The sequence below is a fragment of the Thermobia domestica genome, chromosome 18, assembly GCF_964235325.1.
Source record: "Thermobia domestica chromosome 18, izTheDome1.hap1.1, whole genome shotgun sequence".
Lineage (NCBI taxonomy): Eukaryota > Metazoa > Arthropoda > Insecta > Zygentoma > Lepismatidae > Thermobia > Thermobia domestica.
This window is the reverse complement of record NC_137471.1, coordinates 140,427,758-140,453,415: the sequence shown is the minus strand read 5'-3', so window position 1 is coordinate 140,453,415 and position 25,658 is coordinate 140,427,758. Positions and strand designations below refer to the sequence as shown.

Genomic DNA, 25,658 nt, shown 5'->3' with positions numbered 1-25,658 from the left:
ATATGGGGTTTTGCCTGGATACTTACTGGAGAAATTAGTTTTTGACCCTTACCGCAATTACAGCTAAGTTCCGCTTCTCGAACTGCAACGCTAGAATCCAGGAATTAAATGTACAAATTTGGCAACAACGCATTGTGGCGTTTGCGCAAGTTTCTTCTCAAAATCTATTTCCTTAAATGTAAAGTAATATTTAAATAAAATGTGAAACACATAACACGAGAAACGGTCAAACAATATATCTATTTTGTAATAAGATCGTTACTTTAAAGTACTTTACACATTCAATTAAATATTTCATAAAATTGAGCACTTCTTGTAAGATCTAACATCAAGTGCCATCTTGTGTACTCATTGTAAAGCGAAGCAAATAATTTAATTTTGTTATCTTTTTCGATATCAGAAGACACAATCAAATGAATCAGTGTCTTGTGTTGTAGCTGTAACATAACTTTATCTTATAGCACAATATTTAAAATATGTAACGTTTCATTTAGCAGTAGTTAAGGGAACGAGCTGAAATATATACTGACTTCCGGGTGGTGATCCACTTTAAACTGTTAAATTTTATTTACAGAAGAAGCACTTGCCTATTATTAAGATTATGTACAGTTGCTATAATAAAATAAATCTATAATAAGAAACGTACTCGTAATAGAAGGAAACCATATGCTTAAGAAATCTCTACACAAGAAAACAAATTATTTGATTCCTAGAATTAGTTCTCAATAATGTTATGCCACTCTTATATCTCGATAAAGAAATTTGTGATGTCTTTAATGAATCATTCAGTGTTCTTCATCACTCTGTTCATTAACTGATATTGATTTTTTATACTCGCTCCGTCAACTACACATTGGAGTGCACAAGAAACCGCGATTCTTACATTTGCATTTCAAACTTACCCCTCAAGTTTCTGACAGCTACACATGGTAATCTCTAAACAAGTCTTGGGATATCTTCGAGTGTTGTCAAAACTGACTTCAGAATTTGGTTCTCCGAGAACCATCCGGAGTCCTCTGAGTTTAGTAGATCGATCTCACACTTATCAGCGTTTCCCAAATTATCGTTTGCTAATGGGACCTCTTCACAGAAGGCTATTTCTGATAACTTAATCATAGCATTTCTTAGAATATAATCAAAATTAACAACGATTGTTTCTTTATAAATACAAGTGTAATTATCTGGACAATGGTTAAATTTTCAGAGAAATTTGTTAAAAGCAAGAAGAAGCTTGTAATGAGTATTAACATTCCGTTTATTACAGATTGAAGAGTTTACTATGGAAGTATGTCTAATTCCAACCGTATCTATGGACTACGAAACAAAACAAGAGGTATGTTCAAATCTATTCTTAGTTATATTGTCACTATACCAAGTCAATGTTATAGTAAAATATTGATTAATTTATGTGTAACTGTTTCGATCATATTTACTATTATTACTATTTACTAGGCAAACAAGGCACACTGCCCAGGGCCACATATATCAGAAGGGCCGAAAACAATAATTTAAATTGAAACAATTTCATTAGTGTGCAACTTATCACGGGCTGGTACAGTGGCGGGCGTGCGGCTCTTAGTCTTAAATTACATTATACGGTCAAAAGCTGCCTATATCTTTCATCGCAACTTCTATTTTTCTCCATTATTTAATTCTACCTTCACCATATTTCGCTAATTCTTTTTTCATTAAGGAACTAGATGTCATGTAAGCAACATCTAGTGACTCCATGCGTTTTATTAACTTTTCTTACTTCTTTATTATCTGCTAATTTGAACACTCGCCATTAATCTTATTATTATTCTCCGCTTCAACGTACAGAGGTGAATTGAATTCTAAGATAATTGCAGATAATGCGTTCTCACGAAAGTAGGAAGAAAAGGATAAAATGATCCTGTTCGAATGAAGTGGTGGAAGCTAAATGGGAAAAGTTCTAAAAAGATTTGGAAGGAAATTACCACATCGCATGTACTGCAAATGAAGGAAGAAGAGATGTACGTTGAAGAGTAGTGGACTAGAGTATCAGTAACACTCAGGAAACAGCAATAAAAGTTGTGGGAGAAACAAAAGGAAGAGGTCTCATTGATAAAGAAAAGTGGCGGTGGAATAAAGAAGCTTAAGCAGTTGTGAAGCTAACAAGGAAGATACAAAAAAAAATGGCAGAACTCTGACAATCAAAAAGACCTGAAGAGTCAAAAGACAAAAGGAAGGGAAAAAGAACGCTAAGTAGGTAGTTATTGTACCAAAAAGCAAAGCTTATGATGAACTCTGAAAGGACCTGGAAGCAAAAGAGGGGGGAAAATATTTACAAGCTCTCGAAGGTAAGAGAAAGGTAAACGAAAGATATTGCGCGTGTGTGCTGCATTAAGAATAAACATAACGAGATTCTGACAAACAAAAAGAAGATAAAGAAGAGATGGAAGGAATATTTCCAGAAGCTTCTCCATGTAGAAAAAACGAGTGAAACTTGAGAAAGTCTACTCATGAATTAGGCACTGATTCGGACTATGATCATGGTAGAAAATGCCATGAAAAGGATCAAAAATGGTAAATCACCGGGACCGCATAATATCCCTATCAAAGCATGGAACAGTTTGGATAAGGAAAAAGTGCAGTCGTTTCCTCGACTTTTTAATAGGATATTGGAAACAGGATACATGCAAAAATATTGGAGAAGCAGCTACGTTTTGCCAATTTTGAAAAACAAATGAGATGTACAAGAATGTGGCAACTACAAGGGAATAAAGCTTATGAGCCATGCAATGAGCTCTGAAAGACAGTGACACAAGCAAGATTGAGAGAACAGACCGAAATAACATAGTACCAATTTGGTTTCATGTCAGAACGATCAACAACGGATGTAATAATTTGATGCTAATGGAAAAGTACAGAGAATATCAGAAGGACTTTCATATGATTTTCATCAACCTAGATAAAATATGTGATGGAAGACCATGAGATTTTATTTGGTGTGCACTGAAAATAAAATGTATTCCGAATCTGTATAATTCAAGATATGCATGATGGATGTAGGACAGGAGTGATGAGCACGTGTGATAACGCGACCTCCTACGACCATTTTCAGCCTCCTTAAACTTCCAACAATCTATTGGTATATACCCATGAACATAAGGTCAACTCAAGTTAGCACCCGCAAAACATTATCTTAGCCCCAGCCTTTGAGTTTACGGTACATACAGGCGTGATAAAAAGTAATCATTCTTTGGAGTTCGAAGCCGAGATCAGTATATATATAAACGCCTGAAGCACGTAAGGAACTTCATGAAAAATGTCTCACTTTTTAAATAAAGGAAGAAAGAAAGCAAGAGTTTGCTATATTCTTTAGAAAACAAGAACAAGAACTTTTTGTAATAAAGAGCAAAATAGTATGCATCCAGAAAAGAATATGTAAAGGAGAGCGAATAAATTATCCTGTGCATAAATAAAGATTTCCTGCACAACAATTAACATTCAAAATATAATGTATTTCATGTTTACTACAATTTCATGTTAATTGTGAATCTTTTATTACAGATGCAGCTGTTAATTCACACAGTAACAATGAATAAACCAAAAATCTCACTTGGAGGATTAATTGAAATTAATAGATCTCTTATGACGAAGGTAAGTCAATGTGACATTAAGTGGAAAAATACTAATATAATAAGGCAGTTTAGAACGTAGTTACAGTTCATGCACTACAAATCGTTGTGGGGTAAGCCCACTAATATTTATTGAAAGGATAGACAATGACAGTATATATGACTATATTCAAAAACAGTTTCACGTAGGATTAGCGTCGTAAATTGTTTCTGAACATGGCCCATCAGTCGTTCTTTCAGAAAAAGTGTTCCGGGGGCACACTAAGTATTCCGGGGGGACACTGCTGTTACTATTCTATTTATTAATATATTATAAACGTAGTAGTATGGGCCTGACTTTAGGACACTTTTTGGCCCCTGGATCCCTGCCTCAGGACCCATGGTCCCTGGCCCGGGGTCAATGACCTAGGGGTACCTAGGACCACCCCCTCTAAATTTTGCCAGGGGTACCATGGCCCACCCCCTAAATTTTGGCAGGGGTACATAGGACCACCCCCCTTAAATTTTGGAAATTACCAAATCTAAAAATTTGGTGTGGTAGCCTAGGACCATAGTATGTACCTCTATCAGTATTGGGTGTCTATGTCGTTCCCTTTCATGGGTAAAAAATTGCCAAAAAGTCAAATTTCGGAGGTTTTTGACTAATTTATCCCCTTGGATGAGGTATTATTACCCTATATGGTTATATGGACGTATACAGGGGTTCATTCCCTTTCATAAGACATGGGTATATTAATGCACCCCTTGAAAAATTTGGGAGGGGTACCTTGGCCCACCCCTTAAATTTTGGAAATTGACCAATTTAAACATTTGGTATTATAGTTCAGGACCCTAATATGTATTATGATAAATTTGGGTGGTCCACCTCGTTCCCTTCTAGGGGTACAAAATTGCCAAAATAAAAACGTAAGCAATACGTAGTACCACGTGTTTGGTTTTTGGTCGATTTTATCCCCTTTGATGAGGTCCTATTACCTTATATAGTTATATGGTCATGTATAGGGGTCCATTACCTTTCATAAGATATGGGTATATTTGTGCACTCCTTTAAAAATTTGGGAGGGGTACTTTGGCCCACCCCTTAAATTTTGGAAATTGCTCATTTTATATATTTGGTATTATAGTATTGGACCCTAACATGTATTATGATAAATTTGGGTGGTCCACCTCGTTCCCTTCTAGGGCTACAAAATTGCCAAAATATAAACGTAAGCAATACGTTGTACCACGTGTTTGTTCTTTTGGCCCAATTTATCCTCTTGGATGAGGTTCTATTACCTTATATGGTTATGTATAGGGGTCTATTCCCTATCATAAGACATAGGTACATTTGTGCACTCCTTTAAAAATTTGGGAGGGGTACTTTGGCCCACCCCTTAAATTTTAGAAATTGCTCATTTTATATATGTGGTATTATAGTACTGGACCCTAACATGTATTATGATAAATTTGGGTGGTCCACCTCGTTCCCTTTTAGGGGTACAAAATTGCCAAAATATAAACGTAAGCAATACGTTGTACCACGTGTTTGTTCTTTTGGCCTAAGTTATCCCCTTGGATGAGGTTCTATTACCTTATATGGTTATGTATAGGGGTCTATTCCCTATCATAAGACATAGGTACATTTGTGCACTCCTTTAAACATTTGTGAGGGGTACCTTGGCCCACCCCTTAAATTTTAGAAATTGTTCATTTTATATATTTGGTATTATACTACTGGACCCTAACATCTATTATGATAAATTTGGGTGGTCCACCTCGTTCCCTTTTAGGGGTACAAAATTGTCAAAATATAAACGTAAGCAATACGTTGTACCACGTGTTTGTTTTGGCTCAATTTATCCCCTTGGATGAGGTCCTATTACCTTATATGATTATATGGTTATGTATATTGGTCCATTCCCTATTATAAGACATGGGTATGTTGATGCACCCTTTAAAAATTTGGGAGGGGTACCTTGGCCCACCTCTTTATTTTGGAAATTGACCAATTTAAACATTTGGTATAATAGTATAAGACCCTAATATATATATATATATTACTATAAATTTGGGTGGTCCATCTCGTTCCCTTTCATAAGTACGAAATTGCCAAATTTTAGTACAACCACGTGTTTCGTTTTTCACCTAATTTATTCAGTTGGATGAGGTCCTATTACCTAATATGATTATATGGTCATGTATAGGGGTCCATTTTCTATCATAAGACATAGGTACATTGATGCACCCCGGGAGGAGTACCATAGCCAATCCCTTAAATTTTGGAAATTTTTCAATTTAAGCATTCGCTATCATAGTACATGACCTCAATACGTATCATGATAAATTTGGGTGGTCCACCTCGTTCCCTTTCATGAGTAAAAAAAATGCCAAAATATAAACATAAGCAATATGTTGTATCACGTGTTTGGTTTTTGGCCCAATTTATCCCGTTTGATGTGGTCTTATTACCGTATATGGTCATATGGTCATGTATATAGGTTCATTCCCTATCATAAGACATGAGTACATTGATGCACCCTTTAAAAATTTGGGAGGGGTATCTTGACTCATCCACTCAGTTTTAGAAATTGTTTAATATAAGCATTTGGTATCTTCGTACAGGTCTTCAATATGTACCACTATAAATTTGGATGGTCCACATCGTTTGCTTTCATGGGTAAAGAACTACCAAAAATCAAATTTCGGAGGTTATTGACCCTTTGATAAGTATTTAGCACGTTATATGGTTTATTACCTTTATATGTTTTTGTTCTCTTTTAAATTTGGGAATTATAAAATAACATAATTTGGTAAACGTTTTCTAGGACCCATTGTAGATGTTGGTGTTCCTCTTATGGCCAAATATTAAAAATTTAAAGGTTATTGACCGGCTTTATTATTGAATAACTACAGGATTTATTACTTTTTCATAAGACACAGGTGTATTTGTGTACCAATCTTAAATTTTGGGAGGGGTACATTTCTTATTGTCATATCAATAATTGGTAATTGGATAGTATCTCATTCATTGGGTAAATCATTATGATCACGTGATCAGTTATTGACCTATGATGGGATTAGGAGTCCAGGACATTGGTACATTTAAACTTTGTAGGATAATTTGAGAATGCGTCATTGGTATTGATTATTACAGCCAAATATAAACGTAAGCAATACGATGCACCACGTGATTGACCTTGATGAGGTAGTGTACAGGGATACATAGCTAACCTTATTGAATCTTATGACTCATAGTCTTAAGGGAATACATGCTACAACACTGGCAAAGTTATTGTTGATGTAATTTGATTGGTTGATCACTATCTTTCGTGCAATCTGATTGGCTGATCACTATCTTTCGTGCAATCTGATTGGTTGATGAGTTTCAAATCTTTGCTGCATTCAGTTTTGTTTTAACATTTGAAAAGTTTTTGAATTTTTTTGTTTGCAACTTTGGTTTGACATTTTTTCGTTTGATATTTTTAGTTTAAAAATTTTTGTTTGAAAACTTTGTTTCAAAATTTTGTTTGAAACTTTTCGTTTGAAATTTTTGTTTCAAAATTTTGTTTGAAAATTTTTTGTTTGTAAATTTTTGTTTCAATTTTTTGTTTAAATTTTTTTCGTTTGAAATTGTTCGTTTCCAAAATTTTTTTCTGTTTAAAAATTTTTGTTTGAACAGTTTTGTTTGGAAAATTTGTTTCAAATTTTTTTGTTTGAAAATTTTTGTTTGAAAATTTTTTGTTTGAAATTTTTGTTTGACATTTTTAAAAGTTTGTGCACTCATTAGTAAAGAACCGGAACTGTTTAGAACTAAAACCTCTGGCAACATTGTGGTGCAATAGTACACATCAGAATATGGGGTTGTACTTGAAATGAAAAAAAAAACACAATTCATTGAAATGGATCATTTTATTACACTCCACATACATCCATACCAGATAGTGGTTCTGGATATTGTCGATACAATGTATTTTGAACTTCTTGCACTAGTTTGTCTTTAGCGTATAATTTTAATTCCAATTGAAGTCTTTTAAGGTCTATTGCGATATCAATTGGTGGAAACTCAATGTCCATTTGATCACAAATAAACTGTTTATCAATACAGTTATGCACCCACGAACGATGTTGACAACCATCACAATATCTAGATACATGTTGTACAATATGCATAACACATTTTTCAAAATAGTACTTTTTCAGGAATATACTTGTTTTGTTGCACACTTCCACTGCATGTTTAACACTCTGAAATACGCTGATGAATTTGTTCCATTCCGTTTGTGTTAGATACACCATGTTGCGAGGGACATGGAATGTACTCTTTTTACGTAACAGCACCATCTTCTCTTCGAGGACTGTACGCAGCACCACTTCATGATTTGAGCCTAATGATTTGACTATGGTCACATTTAGCTCATCATGAAAATAATCGTTCATTTGGTCGATTCGTGAACATAATATTTGCCATTCTTCACAGGTCAGTTGTACACCAAATTGTTCTGCTTTGCCCAATCGAATTACTGGTTCAAATGTTCTAGCACTGATACCAATCATCACATGTTTTGTTTGAAATATATTTATTGGATAATAGCTTGCGAAGATGAACTCTTTATCGTTAGAAGTACACATCTTTCCTCCTGAAAAGCACTTGCTCAAATGATTTCGTGGGATGACAGTGTATTGGTTGATTTATAGAAGTACGGCTGACGTCATTGGAAAGGAATGTGCTGACGTTTGAATTCATGGTTTCATCACAGTTGCTGACGTCATGCTGACCAACCAAATTCATACAACTATGTCTGATGTGCTGACGTTTGAATTCATGATTTCATCACAATTGCTGACGAATCTGGCTGTGTACTAAATTCAAATTGATGACTTCGACCCAAGAATCCTTTGTAACATAAAGATACAGATCCAGTATTTAAGAAACGCAGCAGTTCTTCTTGTTTTGATGCTTCCATGGGAAAATATCTTGCTGGTAAAATTATATTCTTATCATTTTCAAGCTTCACTACGTTTCTTAATCCAAACTTTGTAGGGATCGTTTGGCTAGCTAAGATTCTATAAGGTACATTCTGTTGTAAATCAGTAATCTTGGTAAATGATTTCATCACATCACGTGTGTTTAGAAACTGCAGACAAGTAGCCATGATGATGTTATCATGAATACTAACTCGAACGATACTTATATATGATGCAAAACTGATGACGTTGCATCATGTTCTGACGTGTACTATTGCACCACAATGTTGCCAGAGGTTTTAGTTCTAAACAGTTCCGGTTCTTTACTAATGAGTGCACAAACTTTTAAAAATGTCAAACAAAAATTTCAAACAAAAAATTTTCAAACAAAAATTTTCAAACAAAAAAATTTGAAACAAATTTTCCAAACAAAACTGTTCAAACAAAAATTTTTAAACAGAAAAAAATTTTGGAAACGAAAAATTTCAAACGAAAAAATTTTAAACAAAAAAATTGAAACAAAAATTTACAAACAAAAAATTTTCAAACAAAATTTTGAAACAAAAATTTCAAACAAAAATTTTTCAAACAAAAATTTCAAACGAAAAGTTTCAAACAAAATTTTGAAACAGTTTTCAAACAAAAATTTTTAAACTAAAAATATCAAACGAAAAAATGTCAAACCAAAGTTGCAAACAAAAAAATTCAAAAACTTTTCAAATGTTAAAACAAAACTGAATACAGTAAAGATTTGAAACTCATCAACCAATCAGATTGCACGAAAGATAGTGATCAGCCAATCAGATTGCAAGAAAGATAGTGATCAACCAATCAAATTACATCAACAATAACTTTGCCAGTGTTGTAGCATGTATTCCCTTAAGACTATGAGTCATAAGATTCAATAAGGTTAGCTATGTATCCCTGTACACTACCTCATCAAGGTCAATCACGTGGTGCATCGTATTGCTTACGTTTATATTTGGCTGTAATAATCAATACCAATGACGCATTCTCAAATTATCCTACAAAGTTTAAATGTACCAATGTCCTGGACTCCTAATCCCATCATAGGTCAATAACTGATCACGTGATCATAATGATTTACCCAATGAATGAGATACTATCCAATTACCAATTATTGATATGACAATAAGAAATGTACCCCTCCCAAAATTTAAGATTGGTACACAAATACACCTGTGTCTTATGAAAAAGTAATAAATCCTGTAGTTATTCAATAATAAAGCCGGTCAATAAACTTTAAATTTTTAATATTTGGCCATAAGAGGAACACCAACATCTACAATGGGTCCTAGAAAACGTTTACCAAATTATGTTATTTTATAATTCCCAAATTTAAAAGAGAACAAAAACATATAAAGGTAATAAACCATATAACGTGCTAAATACTTATCAAAGGGTCAATAACCTCCGAAATTTGATTTTTGGTAGTTCTTTACCCATGAAAGCAAACGATGTGGACCATCCAAATTTATAGTGGTACATATTGAAGACCTGTACGAAGATACCAAATGCTTATATTAAACAATTTCTAAAACTGAGTGGATGAGTCAAGATACCCCTCCCAAATTTTTAAAGGGTGCATCAATGTACTCATGTCTTATGATAGGGAATGAACCTATATACATGACCATATGACCATATACGGTAATAAGACCACATCAAACGGGATAAATTGGGCCAAAAACCAAACACGTGATACAACATATTGCTTATGTTTATATTTTGGCATTTTTTTTACTCATGAAAGGGAACGAGGTGGACCACCCAAATTTATCATGATACGTATTGAGGTCATGTACTATGATAGCGAATGCTTAAATTGAAAAATTTCCAAAATTTAAGGGATTGGCTATGGTACTCCTCCCGGGGTGCATCAATGTACCTATGTCTTATGATAGAAAATGGACCCCTATACATGACCATATAATCATATTAGGTAATAGGACCTCATCCAACTGAATAAATTAGGTGAAAAACGAAACACGTGGTTGTACTAAAATTTGGCAATTTCGTACTTATGAAAGGGAACGAGATGGACCACCCAAATTTATAGTAATATATATATATATTAGGGTCTTATACTATTATACCAAATGTTTAAATTGGTCAATTTCCAAAATAAAGAGGTGGGCCAAGGTACCCCTCCCAAATTTTTAAAGGGTGCATCAATATACCCATGTCTTATAATAGGGAATGGACCAATATACATAACCATATAATCATATAAGGTAATAGGACCTCATCCAAGGGGATAAATTGAGCCAAAACAAACACGTGGTACAACGTATTGCTTACGTTTATATTTTGACAATTTTGTACCCCTAAAAGGGAACGAGGTGGACCACCCAAATTTATCATAATAGATGTTAGGGTCCAGTAGTATAATACCAAATATATAATATGAACAATTTCTAAAATTTAAGGGGTGGGCCAAAGTACCCCTCACAATTTTTTAAAGGAGTGCACAAATGTACCTATGTCTTATGATAGGGAATAGACCCCTATACATAACCATATAACCATATAAGGTAATAGGACCTCATCCAAGGGGATAACCTAGGTCAAAAACCCCCGAAATTTGACCTTTTGGCAATTTTGTACCCCTAAAAGGGAACGAGGTGGACCACCCAAATTTATCATAATACATGTTAGGGTCCAGTACTATAATACCACATATATAAAATGAGCAATTTCTAAAATTTAAGGGGTGGGCCAAAGTACCCCTCCCAAATTTTTAAAGGAGTGCACAAATGTACCTATGTCTTATGATAGGGAATAGACCCCTATACATAACCATATAAGGTAATAGAACCTCATCCAAGAGGATAAATTGGGCCAAAAGAACAAACACGTGGTACAACGTATTGCTTACGTTTATATTTTGGCAATTTTGTAGCCCTAGAAGGGAACGAGATGGACCACCCAAATTTATAGTAATATATATATATATTAGGGTCTTATACTATTATACCAAATGTTTAAATTGAGCAATTTCCAAAATAAAGAGGTGGGCCAAGGTACCCCTCCCAAATTTTTAAAGGGTGCATCAATATACCCATGTCTTATAATAGGGAATGGACCAATATACATAACCATATAATCATATAAGGTAATAGGACCTCATCCAAGGGGATAAATTGAGCCAAAACAAACACGTGGTACAACGTATTGCTGACGTTTATATTTTGACAATTTTGTACTCCTAAAAGGGAACGAGGTGAACCACCCAAATTTATCATAATAGATGTTAGGGTCCAGTAGTATAATACCAAATATATAAAATGAACAATTTCTAAAATTTAAGGGGTGGGCCAAGGTACCCCTCACAAATTTTTAAAGGAGTGCACAAATGTACCTATGTCTTATGATAGGGAATAGACCCCTATACATAACCATATAAGGTAATAAAATCTCATCCAAGGGGATAACTTAGGCCAAAAGAACAAACACGTGGTACAACGTATTGCTTACGTTTATATTTTGGCAATTTTGTACCCCTAAAAGGGAACGAGGTGGACCACCCAAATTTATCATAATACATGTTAGGGTCCAGTACTATAATACCACATATATAAAATGAGCAATTTCTAAAATTTAAGGGGTGGGCCAAAGTACCCCTCCCAAATTTTTAAAGGAGTGCACAAATGTACCTATGTCTTATGATAGGGAATAGACCCCTATACATAACCATATAAGGTAATAGAACCTCATGCAAGAGGATAAATTGGGCCAAAAGAACAAACACGTGGTACAACGTATTGCTTACGTTTATATTTTGGCAATTTTGTAGCCCTAGAAGGGAACGAGGTGGACCACCCAAATTTATCATAATACATGTTAGGGTCCAATACTATAATACCAAATATATAAAATGAGCAATTTCCAAAATTTAAGGGGTGGGCCAAAGTACCCCTCCCAAATTTTTAAAGGAGTGCACAACTATACCCATATCTTATGAAAGGTAATGGACCCCTATACATGACCATATAACTATATAAGGTAATAGGACCTCATCAAAGGGGATAAAATCGACCAAAAACCAAACACGCGGTACTACGTATTGCTTACGTTTATATTTTGGCAATTTTGTAACCCTAGAAGGGAACGAGGTGGACCACCCAAATTTATCATAATACATATTAGGGTTCTGTACTATAATACCAAATGTTTAAATTGGTCAATTTCTAAAATTTAAGGGGTGGGCCAAGGTACCCCTCCCAAATTTTTCAAGGGGTGCATTAATATACCCATGTCTTATGAAAGGGAATGGACCCCTGTATACGTCCATATAACCATATAGGGTAATAATACCTCATCCAATGGGATAAATTAGGTCAAAAACCTCCGAAATTTGACTTTTTGGCAATTTTTTACCCATGAAAGGGAACGACATAGACACCCAATACTGATAGAGGTACATACTATGGTCCTAGGCTACCATACCAAATTTTTAGATTTGGTAATTTCCAAAATTTAAGGGGGGTGGTCCTATGTACCCCTGCCAAAATTTAGGGGGTGGGCCATGGTACCCCTGGCAAAATTTAGAGAGGGTGGTCCTAGGTACCCCTAGGTCATTGACCCCGGGCCAGGGACCATGGGTCCTGAGGCAGGGACCTAGGGGCCAAAAAGTGTCCTCAAGTCAGGCCCATACTACTAACGTATTATTTTGGTCTCATCCCGGGGACACTCAGAGCTCCGGGGGACAGTGCCCCCACAAAAACAGGTCTGGAAGAAACATTGTGGCCCATAGTGTTTTGTAGATATGAAATAAGACATTGATGGAAGTAGGCTAATCATGGCAAATCATGAAACAGTTCTAGTAAAGAAGTATCATTTAATGTGGTGCATAAGACTAAAATTGTAGTTATACGAATTGGTTATAGCTGGTGTAATTGAAACTCCTCCAAGTAATATTCCTAAAGGTTAATAAAAAAAAGTATTTAGTGAACTCAACTGATCATTTCTCTAATAGACTTTATATTGTGAGTACATGTTCCAGTCTACATTCAAATGGTTGATGCTTCCTATTACTCGTACTTTCACCTTGGTACTACAGTGTGTTTGGAAAGTCACGCAGCCCGAAGTTTTGAACCGTTGGTGCGAGTGAAATGAAACTGTCATTTAAGGAAGGCTTTTCCGTGCAGATGTTTTAAAGTATCAACTGTGAGAAGAGGGTTCAACATCCGTCCTCACAATTGTCAGATACATATGAAGATATAAAAGTTTATTTTACGAAACGTGAAAGGCGACGAATCGGCGAGGTGTTGCATTATTTGTTAGTAAATGGGAACGTTAGTGGGTAGTCTGGGTCGCAGTGTATCGTTATGAAACAAGAGTGGCTCATTGACACCAAGTACAGACATCCCACGGCCATGGTATTGCCGTTGTAAATAAATAAATAAATAAATAAATAAAATAAAATAAATACCTAACATAATAGCGTAATACGGCAACATTGACGGTAGCATACGGTATCAACATATGTGGCAGGGGACCAATTGTTCTACGGATAGACTTTTACAAACGAACTTAAAATTTGCAAAGCAGATAAAAATCATAATCTATCTCCCCCTGGCAATGATTTCCTTGATCATTTGCAAGTTTCAAGTATTTTTTTTTTAATAAAAGCCTATCTGTAGGACAGTTGGTGTCCAGCCACATGCGTTCACAGTCTAGTGCTGCAAATACTGCCATATTAAGCCATAATGCCAGAAAAGAGGCGTTTTAACAGCGCGGACGATCGTGGGGTATCTGCATTTGGTGTAAATGTGACGTTCTTGTTTCAGAACGACACACTTTTACCCAGTCTACTCATTAATATACTATTTCGTCTACGAATAATGTCGTATCTGTCTCTAAATCGCGATTGTTTACGTTTCGTAAAAGGAATTCATCACCTTCGCATGTTTCAGGCATTGTTGAGAACGAATATCGAACCCTCTTCCCACAGTTTAGACCCTATATCTAAAACAAATATTTACACTGACAGACGTTTCTTGTGTAGCAGTTTCATTTCATTCGTCCTTGTGGTTCAAAAGTTCTGATGCTCCAAAATTTTTCAGTTGCGCAACTTGCCGGACACCCTCTTTTTACGCATTATGACTGTAGTATACTGACAAGTAAACCTTACGTTTGGGTGAATCGAGTTGCTGGCTGAGACACATATGAGAAAGTAGTACTAAATGGGGTTAGTATTTCAGTGAAGTTGTAGGTGCGAAGCTCCAGGGGTTTAGGAGATACAGCTACCAGAACATCACATGGAAGTACAGAATAGTCTTAATACAGTTGAAGGTAAAAGCCCTGTAAGACCTCTTGTAATGACAAAAGGTGAATAACAAATATATGGGTACATATTAGGACTAAGGGAAAGTCATATAGTAAGGGTATACCTGACGGCAGCCATCTTGAAATCCGCCATTTTGAATTAAGGTTAAGTTTTTAAAATAGGAATAGGGTCATGTGATACATGATTTAAGGCGCAAATTTAATCAGAAGAACAATGGTGACATTAATTTTGATTTACGCGCAATTGGTAAAAAGTTACAGGGAAATTAAATATTGTTGCAGCATATGTATTAGTCCATTACTCCTCCTTGTAAATTTTGTGTTAATGATAATAATTAAATAAAAAGCAGGTGGATAAATATTAGGTCTATGGTAAGAGTTGCCTTGGCGGCCATGTTCAAATACGAAATTTTGAATCAGACAAAAGTTTTAAACAAAACGCATAACAATGACACCTTATTAATAGCAAATTTTGCCGTAAATCCAACGGTATAACCATTTTTGCTTTACCATTAAACAGCACAAAATTAAATGGGAATAGAATAATGCAATATATGACTTCGGGCTAGAAGTTAATCAGAAAAACAATGGTGGCGTTACAATGTTAGTTGTTTGATGCTGTACTTGCACGCCATTTCGTTGTTTTTCTTTTATCCTGTTCACATCTATTTCTCGCTCGCTCTTTTCCTCACTGTACTATTGCTCACCTTGTCTTCTAGCCCGAAGTCATCTATTGCATTACTCTATTCCCATTTAATTTTGTGAAGGTTAATGATAAAGCAAAAATGGTTATACTCTTGGATTTATGGTAAAATTTGCTATTAATAAGGTATCAATGTTATGCGTTTTGTTTAAAACTTTTGTCTGATTCAAAATGGCGGATTTGAACGTGGCCACCATCAAGGCAACTCTTACCATAGACCTAATATTTATCCATCTGCTTTTTATTTAATTATTATCATTAACACAAAATTTACAAAATGGGGTAAAGGACTAATACATATGCTGCAACAATATTTAATTTCCCTGTAACTTTTTACCAATTGCGCGTAAATCAAAATTAATGTCACCATTGTTCTTCTGATTAAATTTGCGCCTTAAATCATGTATCACATGACCCTATTCCTATTTTAAAAACTTAACCTTAATTCAAAATGGCGGATTTCAATATGGCCGCCGTCAGGTATACCCTTACTATATGACTTTCCCGTAGTCCTAATATGTACCCATATATTTGTTATTCACCTTTTGTCATTACAAGAGGTCTTACAGGGCTTTTACCTTCAACTGTATTAAGACTATTCTGTACTTCCATGTGATGTTCTGGTAGCTGTATCTCCTAAACCCCTGGAGCTTCGCACCTACAACTTCACTGAAATACTGACCCCATTTAGTACTACTTTCTCATATGTGTCTCACTCAGCAACTCGATTCACCCAAACGTAAGGTTTACTTGTGAGACTACAATATACTGAGACTGAATAACACTAATGCTACCTGGAATAAGTAATACAATCTAAATGAGTTGTAGAATCACAGTGAATACACAAGCGTGACTAGTTTCATAATTTTAAGAAGTAACTCTTATGGTGTATTTCAGACAATGTAACTATATATATAATTCTGTGTTGTTGTACAGACAAATGTGTAAAGAATTGTATACAGTGTATGTATAACAAATTTTAGTTGTTTCATCTACAGTTTAAATACTTTAAGGAATATAAATTAACTATATTTAAATACATTTAATCATTATATACATGAATGTAAAACCGACTTAATTTCTCTTGCTACCAGACTCGTATAAGAAAGGCTTTTAGTTCGTTGGTATGAATCACTTTGTATATAAATTAAAACAACGTTGTAAATCACGTTTTCACGGGATAACTACTGAACTGTTTGAAGTGAGTTTTTGAATATATTTAATACTTGAGAAGAATACTAAATACCTATAGTCCTATTGTTTTTATTAGTATATATTTATATTTTTAAAACTATTACTGTAATTAGTTATTTTAACTTTTAGTTACATTGATTGATTCTTGATTTCTCTCTTTTGATTATTTTTATTTATCTCTTGATTGATTTGGTTGATAAGTGACAAGGGATGTTGTTAATCAGAAGAGAGAAAGAATAGAAGCTAACATAGTAGTGTATATGTTCTTTCAGTTGACCGGTTCTTTTGCTTTGCAGATTCTCGGAACAGCTATTGCTTACATGGTAATATTGGTGCAGTTCAAAGCAGCTGTAGGAAAGACCGAATCGTCTGTTTCCAATTCCACTTCCGTTGAATACATTGAATATTATTTAAATACCACTTCAGAATCCTACGGTGTATTTACATATTCTAATATACCGTAGAAAAAGATAAATAGAATGTGTTTTTCAAGTACATAACAAAGAAAGTGAAGAATACTGGTCAGGGATCCAGAGATCATTTAATATTCTGGCATTAATGTTAAAAATATGTTAAAAATGTTTAAAACGATATGTTTATTCTATCTCGTAAAATAAAAATATGTTTTAATGTTGTGTAATGCAATGAGTAATAATTTCCTAGTGTACACTTACGGAACTAATTTCGTTGTTTTGCTTTTTTTTTTTACAGGGAGCTTTAATCCAAATTCAGATATGCATGTCCCTACTAGCAATTCATATAAGTATGCTGATGATGTTAATTTAATAGAGGATGATAGGAGAACAGGGACGTACGCAGGAGGTGGGGGTTTGGACCCCACCCCCGAAATTTCGACTTTTTGTAAATTTAGCCTAATTTTAGGAATTTTAATAAAATACCCTCATATTGAGTTGGACCCCCCCCCCCCAAATAAATTCCTGACTGTAGAACAACAGAAAGAAATGTAAAGATCTTGTTAAACGCTAGCAAGTACATGGATTTAGAAGTAAATGCAGAGAAAACTAAATACATGGTTGTTCGTCGGCATCGTAATACGGCAAATTATGGATGCATTAAAATATTTAAAAAAAATACTTTTGAAAAAGTGGATATTTTCAAATATCTAGAATCAATCAGTGATGAAAATTTTCCGATTCATAAAAACATACTCCACTTATTCCTACACCGTTGTTTAGCCGTGATGTGAGGTGGAGTTTTCTTCTATATTTTTCCGGAAAATTTTCCGTTCTAAACAAATATCAGTGATCAAGTAACAATTCCTCAGTAATCATAGAATTGATTGAATTCATGTATAGAAATGTTAAAAAGTGAAAGATCGTTTAAAGAATCTGAAAATTTTCATGGACCAGACAATTTTCAGTACTTTGTAGGAACAAGTGAAACAATTTTTCATAAATAGAAAAAATGTCTGTCCTGTATGAAAAAATTGAAAAACTTTTCATGAGTCGGAAAATTTTCATAATTTTGAAGCAGAGTAAATCGGAAAGTTTTATTGTTCTGTAGAAACAAGTGAAAGGAATTTTCATAGATCGGAAAATGTTCATTGCGTTGTAGAAACAAGTTGAAAGACTTTTCACAAACCGGACAATTTTGGATATTATGTATAGTGATGTTAGGTGGAAAATTTTCCACTATATTTAACTGCACATTGAGCTATTAAATTCAATTCCTGTAGAGGAAAGTTAGTTAGCAGCAAATCATGATTTTCCAATTAGCTTCCGTGAACTAGAACATTTTCTAATATTTCAAATTGGGAAGGAAAAATTTACATAGTGTTTCTCTCTCTCTCTCTCTCTCAGTGTGTGTGTGTGTGTGAGAGAGAGAGAGAGAGAGAGAGAGAAACACTATGTAAATTTTTCCTTCCCAATTTGAAATATTAGAAAATGTTCTAGTTCACGGAAGCTAATTGGAAAATCATGATTTGCTGCTAACTAACTTTCCTCTACAGGAATTGAATTTAATAGCTCAATGTGCAGTTAAATATAGTGGAAAATTTTCCACCTAACATCACTATACATAATATCCAAAATTGTCCGGTTTGTGAAAAGTCTTTCAACTTGTTTCTACAACGCAATGAACATTTTCCGATCTATGAAAATTCCTTTCACTTGTTTCTACAGAACAATAAAACTTTCCGATTTACTCTGCTTCAAAATTATGAAAATTTTCCGACTCATGAAAAGTTTTTCAATTTTTTCATACAGGACAGACATTTTTTCTATTTATGAAAAATTGTTTCACTTGTTCCTACAAAGTACTGAAAATTGTCTGGTCCATGAAAATTTTCAGATTTACTCTTACACACACACACACACACACACTGAGAGAGAGAGAGAGAGAACAAATATCCAATTCCAATATTTAAAATGTAACAAGAAATCGAAAAGAAACCTTTGTAAATTTATCAAATACTTCAAAAACAGAAAATTCCACTATTTCTTCACACATAGGCCTGCCTATGTAATAAAATAACCACATAAAAGTTTCTTATGAAGATTATTTTTGTAACAGAAAATAAGAAGAAATACTTTGATTTTATTGTCTTTAACACTCGTAAATCATAATTTCAATATTGGAATTTTGTATAATCAACATCTTAGAGCATATATTTGTATTGTAAAACTACCATTAACATGTATAAAAATGTATTAGAAATAACGACGATTTCATAGAACAAGTACATACATATATATATATATAAAAGAAATGTTTCTTATTTTGTGAATTAAAATGAAATTACTTGTTGCTTTTAGAACGCAGCGCTAACAGCAGCTTTTTACATTTCTTTTATTATTTTATTGGAGAAACAACTACACAAATAAGCTTTCTTATTAGTTATATTTCACTTTCTCTTCTGAATGAATATATGAATAAATAAATGTTTATTTCCAGAAAATGGACGACCCGCTCGGGAAAATAATGCTCCCGGAAGTACGTTTTTTCACGCGCTACTCTAACCAGCTGTTTTAAACGCTATCCTAGCCAGTTGTTTTAAGTTAGTCACAAAATTTATATCATGGACTACAAGGGGAACAAAACGAGCCCTGCGGGGCTTCTAACACGTTCCTACTACTACTACTACTACTACTTACCTGCACAAAAGTAAGTAAATCACTTTTTTGAGTATTATTTTCATATTATTTTAATTTAAAAAGTGTTATAAAAATATAAAAAATATTAAAAAAAATTCCTCGAGCCGGGTTTGAACTCATGCCAAAAGAGTTTTTCATTATTACCATATACCGCTAGCCCACTCGGCTACGAAGATCAACAACAATAATTATTTGATTTCTGCTATTTAAATGCAACGTGGAAGAAATGGATAACGCCAACCAATCAGAACTGTGTTTTTCGTTCCTACTTCCGGGAGCATTACTCTCCTGAGCTAGTCCTGAAAATGGTATTTGTTCTCATGAGTTACTTAAATTTTCAAGTTTTGGGTAGTCAAAAATTTACAATAGGCACTTTATATTATCTCTACTTATTTATAAATGTTGCAGTATGTAAATCTAGAAAAGTAGTAAAGCTATGAGAAAACTTCGTCTTACGCGTATTAAACTGACGAAATATAATTTTGTGAGATCAAAGGTGGATTCTGAGGGAAGAACGCTTTGAAGTTTTTGAAACCTTTTTGAAGAAATGAAGAATCGTTAGATTTTTACTTCATGAAACTTTTTTAGACAATATTTATTACCAATAAATTTTACGGCTAAACAACAATGTTGGAATAAGTAGGGAATGTTTTTTATGAATCGGAAAATATTCATCACTTTTAATAAATTTTAGATTTTAAATAATAGAATGGGATATTTGTACTCTACGAACTCGATGTATGTTCCCTGCACTTTACACACACATTCTCTCTCTCTCTCTCTCTCTCTCACACACACACACACACTCTATCTCTCACGCACACACACACACACACACACACACAGAGAGAGAGAGAGAGAGAGAGAGAGAGAGTTGGGTTGACTTTGAGTTTAACATCCCTTTCAGCAGCGAGGCTATATGAGACGTTACCTACTGATTAACGTGGAATCCGAACCACGAGCTCCCACCGGGAATCGAAGCCAGGTCTCCCATGCCAAAGGTGCGTATTGTAACCGCTTAACAACGAAGGAGCTCGCAGAGAGAGAGAGAGAGAGAGAGAGAGAGAGAGAGAGAGAAACAGTATGTAAATTTTTCCTTCCCAACTTGAAATATTAGAAAATTTTCCAGTTCCTGGAAGCTAATTGGAAAATTATAATTTGTTGCTAACTAACTTTCCTCTACAGGAATTCAATTTTGTAGCTTAATGTGCAGTTAAATGTAGTGGAAAATTTTCCAACTAACATCACTATACATAACATTCAAAATTGTCCGGCTTGTGAAAAGTTTTTTCACTTGTTTCTACATCGCAATGAACATTTTCCGATCTATGAGAATTCCTTTCACTTGTTTCTACAGAGCAATAAAAGTTTTCGATTTACTTTTTGCTTCAAAATGATGAACATTTTCCGACTCATAAAAAGTTTTTTTCAATTTTTTCATACAGGACAGACAATTTTTCTATTCATGAAAAATTGTTTCACTTGTTCCTACATAGTACTGAAAATTGTCTGAACCATGAAAATTTTCAGATTCTTTAAACGATCTTTCACTTTTTAACATTTCTGTACATGAATTCAATCAATTTTATGATTACTGAGGAATTGTTACTTGATCACTGATATTTTTTTAGAACGGAAAATTTTCCGGAAAAGTGTAGCGGAAAATTTTCCACCTCACATCACTAGATTCAATATTAACAGACAAAAACCATATTCACGAAGAAATTAAATGTCGATTAAAAGCAGGGAATTCGTGTTAATATTCAGTTCAAAATCTCTTGTCGGAAATTCTGTCAAGGAATTTAAAGCTTAAAATATATAAAACGATACTCAAGCCTCTTGTGCGGTATGGTTGAGAAACATGGACGCTTACTCTGAGGGAAGAACATAGACTGAAAGTATCTAAGAACAATATCCTGAGACGAATATTGGAGCCCACGAGGAACGGGAATGGGAAATGGTGGAAACTTCATAACGAGGAACTACATAATGTATACAGTTTATCAAACATTGTTAGGGTCATCAAGTCTAGGAAGCTCAGGTGGGCAGCTCATGTAGCCAGAATGGAAGAAAGTAGGATCGCTTTCTAAGTTTTAACTGGAAATCCAATCGTAAAACGACCATTAAGAAGACTTAGGCACAGATGGGAGAACAATATTAAGATGAATCTCGCAGAAATAAGAATACAAAGTAGAAACTGGATCACGTTGGCTAAGAACAGAAGTCAGTGGAGAGCTTTTGTGAACGTGGTATTGAACCTTCGGGTTTCATAGGCCATAGAGTGAGTGAGAGAGTTTGTTTTATATCCTCATTTTAAATGACGTTTTGGAATTAGAATAAAAAATACTGTGATGTTGTGCAGAGGGAAAAAATGATATTTTTTGTAATTCAGAAGATTTCATAATAAAAGGGGATGATCGGGAACTCAAGTTAACAATTTTCCCTTGTAACTTAAATAACATCAGTTATACTTAGAAATGCATAAATGAAACTCAACACTTACAAAATGTGAGACATAAAACAAGTTGTTTGAAAAGTGAAATAAGAAGAACGAATTTCCTTTAACAGGGTGTCTACTAAAATTCCAAAATGAAATTTCGTGACTTTTTCGTGACCTTTTCTTTACCAAATCACAAAATTTCCTAACATACTCAAGAGCGAATTTGGGTGCAAATTAGGCCGAATTTTCATCCATGCGATAAAAACGTACTTTGCTAGCGATTTGGTAGCGTCTAAAGCCGACCATAGACATTTTTTGTGGTGAATTTTGACGTTTTATAAAACAAAATTTTCCAATCTGTACTTACATTTGTACAATTAAAAAAAATCGTGACCCAAAAGCCAAATTTCGTGACTTTTTCGGGACCATTTTCTGATTTCATGACTTTTTCGTGACCGATAGACACCCTGTTTAAGCAAACGATAACACACTACCTCTGACATGTGCGTCAACCCTTGGGCCTTCATGCCATATATGATGATGATGCGGCTTACGGCTGGACAAGCGATTTCATGTACAAATGGAACAAAGATAAATGAAACTCCTGAAGCGTAACCGATTCAACCTGTCTACACCCAGGAGAATCGATAATGGTGCTCTACCAAATATCAGCTGTGGGAACTCGGTCTTAAAGACCAAATTGAGTTGGCGGTGTTGAAATTCACCGATGACTCGCGATGGTTCCTCAGCCTTGAGAGTACCTCTTGTGTGCAAAATGTGAAGCGTGGAGTTAAACACCTAACTAAAGATCGGTCCACACTCAGTAAAGCCTGCTCTGAGCTCGATTGGTTTTGATCAAAGTAGCATGAGCGTGACTCGAGCAAACTGGACTTCGATTGACTAAGGGATCTAACGTAACCTGATCGTTTGGTATGACATCATAGGAGTCAATGACCTTTTGATTTTGTCAGTGATACCTTGGTCCATCCCTTAAATTTTGGGAAATATCCACAAAGGGAATTCATTCCTTCATCATATCAAAAGGGGCGATGAAACCCCAATACTCATACGGACACCTGATTCATAACGCCAGAGGATGACAGGGAAAGATCCGTCGTCACCGCCGCGCCGATCAAGAAATTCAAGACCATAACATCTGCCAAAGAACCAATACCTATTATGTTTTGGGACCGTCAGGGTGTTATTTATATTGAATTTCTGGCAAAGTATACGAGCACTACAACGGTCACGTACTGCCAAACCATTGACAGGCTGCAAGCAGCCATACATCAGAAGCGAAAAAGCACATTACGAGAGAGGGGGTGTTGTTACTGCATAATAACGCATATCCACATGCAGACCAACGGATCCTACATGCATTATGAGTTTGTACTGGGAAATTCTTGATCAGCCTCCGTATAGCCTTGATTTAGTTCTTTAGCGCTACTATTTGTTTGGACCCCACATTTCGATACACTGGAAGAGGCACAACATACTATTGATAACTGGTAACTGGTTAGGCAAGCCTTTTTTTTTTTTTTTTGCAAAGGGCATGGACGATTTCGTGTCACATTAGAATGCATGTATTCGACTGCAATAGTTCTTATGTCGAAGGTTAGTGATACCATATGTCAGATATTTATTTCTATATGTTTTCTAGTAAATGGAACATTTACCTTATTCTTTTAGAGATTTCGTATATATATATACTACTGTTCTTCAAAGAATAATAATTAAAAAGTGAATTTTCCACAAAAGTTTGATAGTTATCTAGTTCACGTTAGCTTTGCTTTAGTAATTTATAATAGAAGTAACACAGTCTTTGAGCAAAATACAATATTTTTATTATTATATAAATATTAATATGTAACAGTCTCGCCAACTAAAACTCTGGCTTGATTAGACACATTATCTATTAACCCAAAGATTTAGTTAGTTGGCAAAACTGTTACACATCGATATTTTAATAAAATCATTGTGTTCTGCTCAGGGATTGTGTTATTTCTATAAAAATACTTATATGTTGGCGTATATTCTCGTAATATGAAAAATACAACATAAGTGCTTAGTCTTACTATAAATATTGTCAGAACATTTGAGTGTGGCTGTACTTCCGCTCATACAAGCGAGTAACGTCAAGAGTGGTATAGTGAAGCAAGAGTCATTGCTGGATGAGTTGAAGTGTAAAGATGTCAGCTGTAAGTGTTCAAGATGGAATGGGCGACTACGAAAATCGTGTGCCGGTGATAACGTTGCATTAGGCAAATCAACAGGGGAGATTTTCAAAACCCTTTAAAAGCTGCAAATTAGTAAAAGATTCGTTTATCACACTATTTGGCGCTTTGTTGAGACTGGAGCTATGAAAGATAGCCCGGGACGAGGAAGACCACGCACAGTACGAAAACAGGAACTTGTAAAAGCATTGGCGAAGCCGTCCGATGAAATCTAGTAAGGAAAAGTCCGTTATGGCTCGTGAGCTTAAGACATTGAAAGTATCTACTTCTCACACGTTAAGAAGTGACCTGACATTCCATACTTACAAACAACGCAAAGGACATCCTGGCAAATGAATTGAAGCGCCAGAGGCTCCTAAAAGCAAAGTGCTTCTTAAGCGTTACGCAGCAAATGAACACCGTCGAATCCTTTACACTGATGAAAAGATTTTCAATGTTGAGGAGACTGTCAATGCCCAAAATGACACGATATACGGTATATTCTCTAGAGAAGCTGATGAAAAAGCTACAAGGATCCAGAGGGGTCACCATCGTCAGCATCCTACCTCAGTCATGGTGTAATGGTGTGTGTGCTACGAGGGCACAACGGACCTCCATACATGTGAAAAGGGTGTCAAAGCTTCAGTCAAAGTGTGCCAGCAGACAGTACTTGAAGAACTAGTGAAGAATTTCACCACCACCCTCTTCCATGGACAGAACTGGAGCTTCCAGCAGGACTCAGGCCCAGCACACAGGACACGAACAATCCAGCAGTGGGTGGAGGCAAATGTTCCGGACTTCATTTCCAATTTAGATTGGCCTTCTGCAAGTTCGGACCTAAACCCTTTGGACTATAAATTGTGCTTTAAGCTTCAAGAGATGGCTTGCAAGAAGAGACATCTCAATATTGAAGTCTAAAGCGGTTTCTTCGGAAGGAAACTGCAGATTTTCCAGTTATGTTGCCTAATACAGTTGATGAATGGCCACAAAGACTTACGGACAGTGTGCATGCTAATGGTGGTCATTTTGAATAATTATTTGTGATTTCCGTTCATAATGTATCCATGTTAAGTCATGTTATTAGTATATTAAAATATATCTAACCATTTTGTGTCAATGTACTTAAAACTGGGA

The 25,658-nt window shown here is 34.9% G+C and overlaps 1 protein-coding gene across 1 annotated transcript; it reads left to right on the top strand.

Moving 5' to 3' along the window:
• The first annotated feature begins 1,270 nt into the window (after nt 1–1,270).
• Nucleotides 1,271–17,287, top strand: LOC145676219 (gustatory and odorant receptor 24-like). The gene is made up of 3 exons (XM_081747145.1): nt 1,271–1,333; nt 3,535–3,624; nt 17,055–17,287. Exons 1-3 carry the CDS (start codon nt 1,280–1,282, stop codon nt 17,220–17,222), a joined length of 312 nt encoding a protein of 103 aa, XP_081603271.1. The 5' UTR covers nt 1,271–1,279; the 3' UTR covers nt 17,223–17,287.
• Nucleotides 17,288–25,658: the final 8,371 nt, after the last annotated feature.

Coding starts and splice junctions, on each gene's coding strand:
- LOC145676219 (XM_081747145.1), top strand. CDS start 1,280: ATGGAAGTATGTCTAATTCCAACCGTATCTATGGACTACGAAACAAAA. Junction 1,334..3,534: donor ACTACGAAACAAAACAAGAG/GTATGTTCAAAT, acceptor CTTTTATTACAG/ATGCAGCTGTTAATTCACAC. Junction 3,625..17,054: donor ATAGATCTCTTATGACGAAG/GTAAGTCAATGT, acceptor TTTGCTTTGCAG/ATTCTCGGAACAGCTATTGC.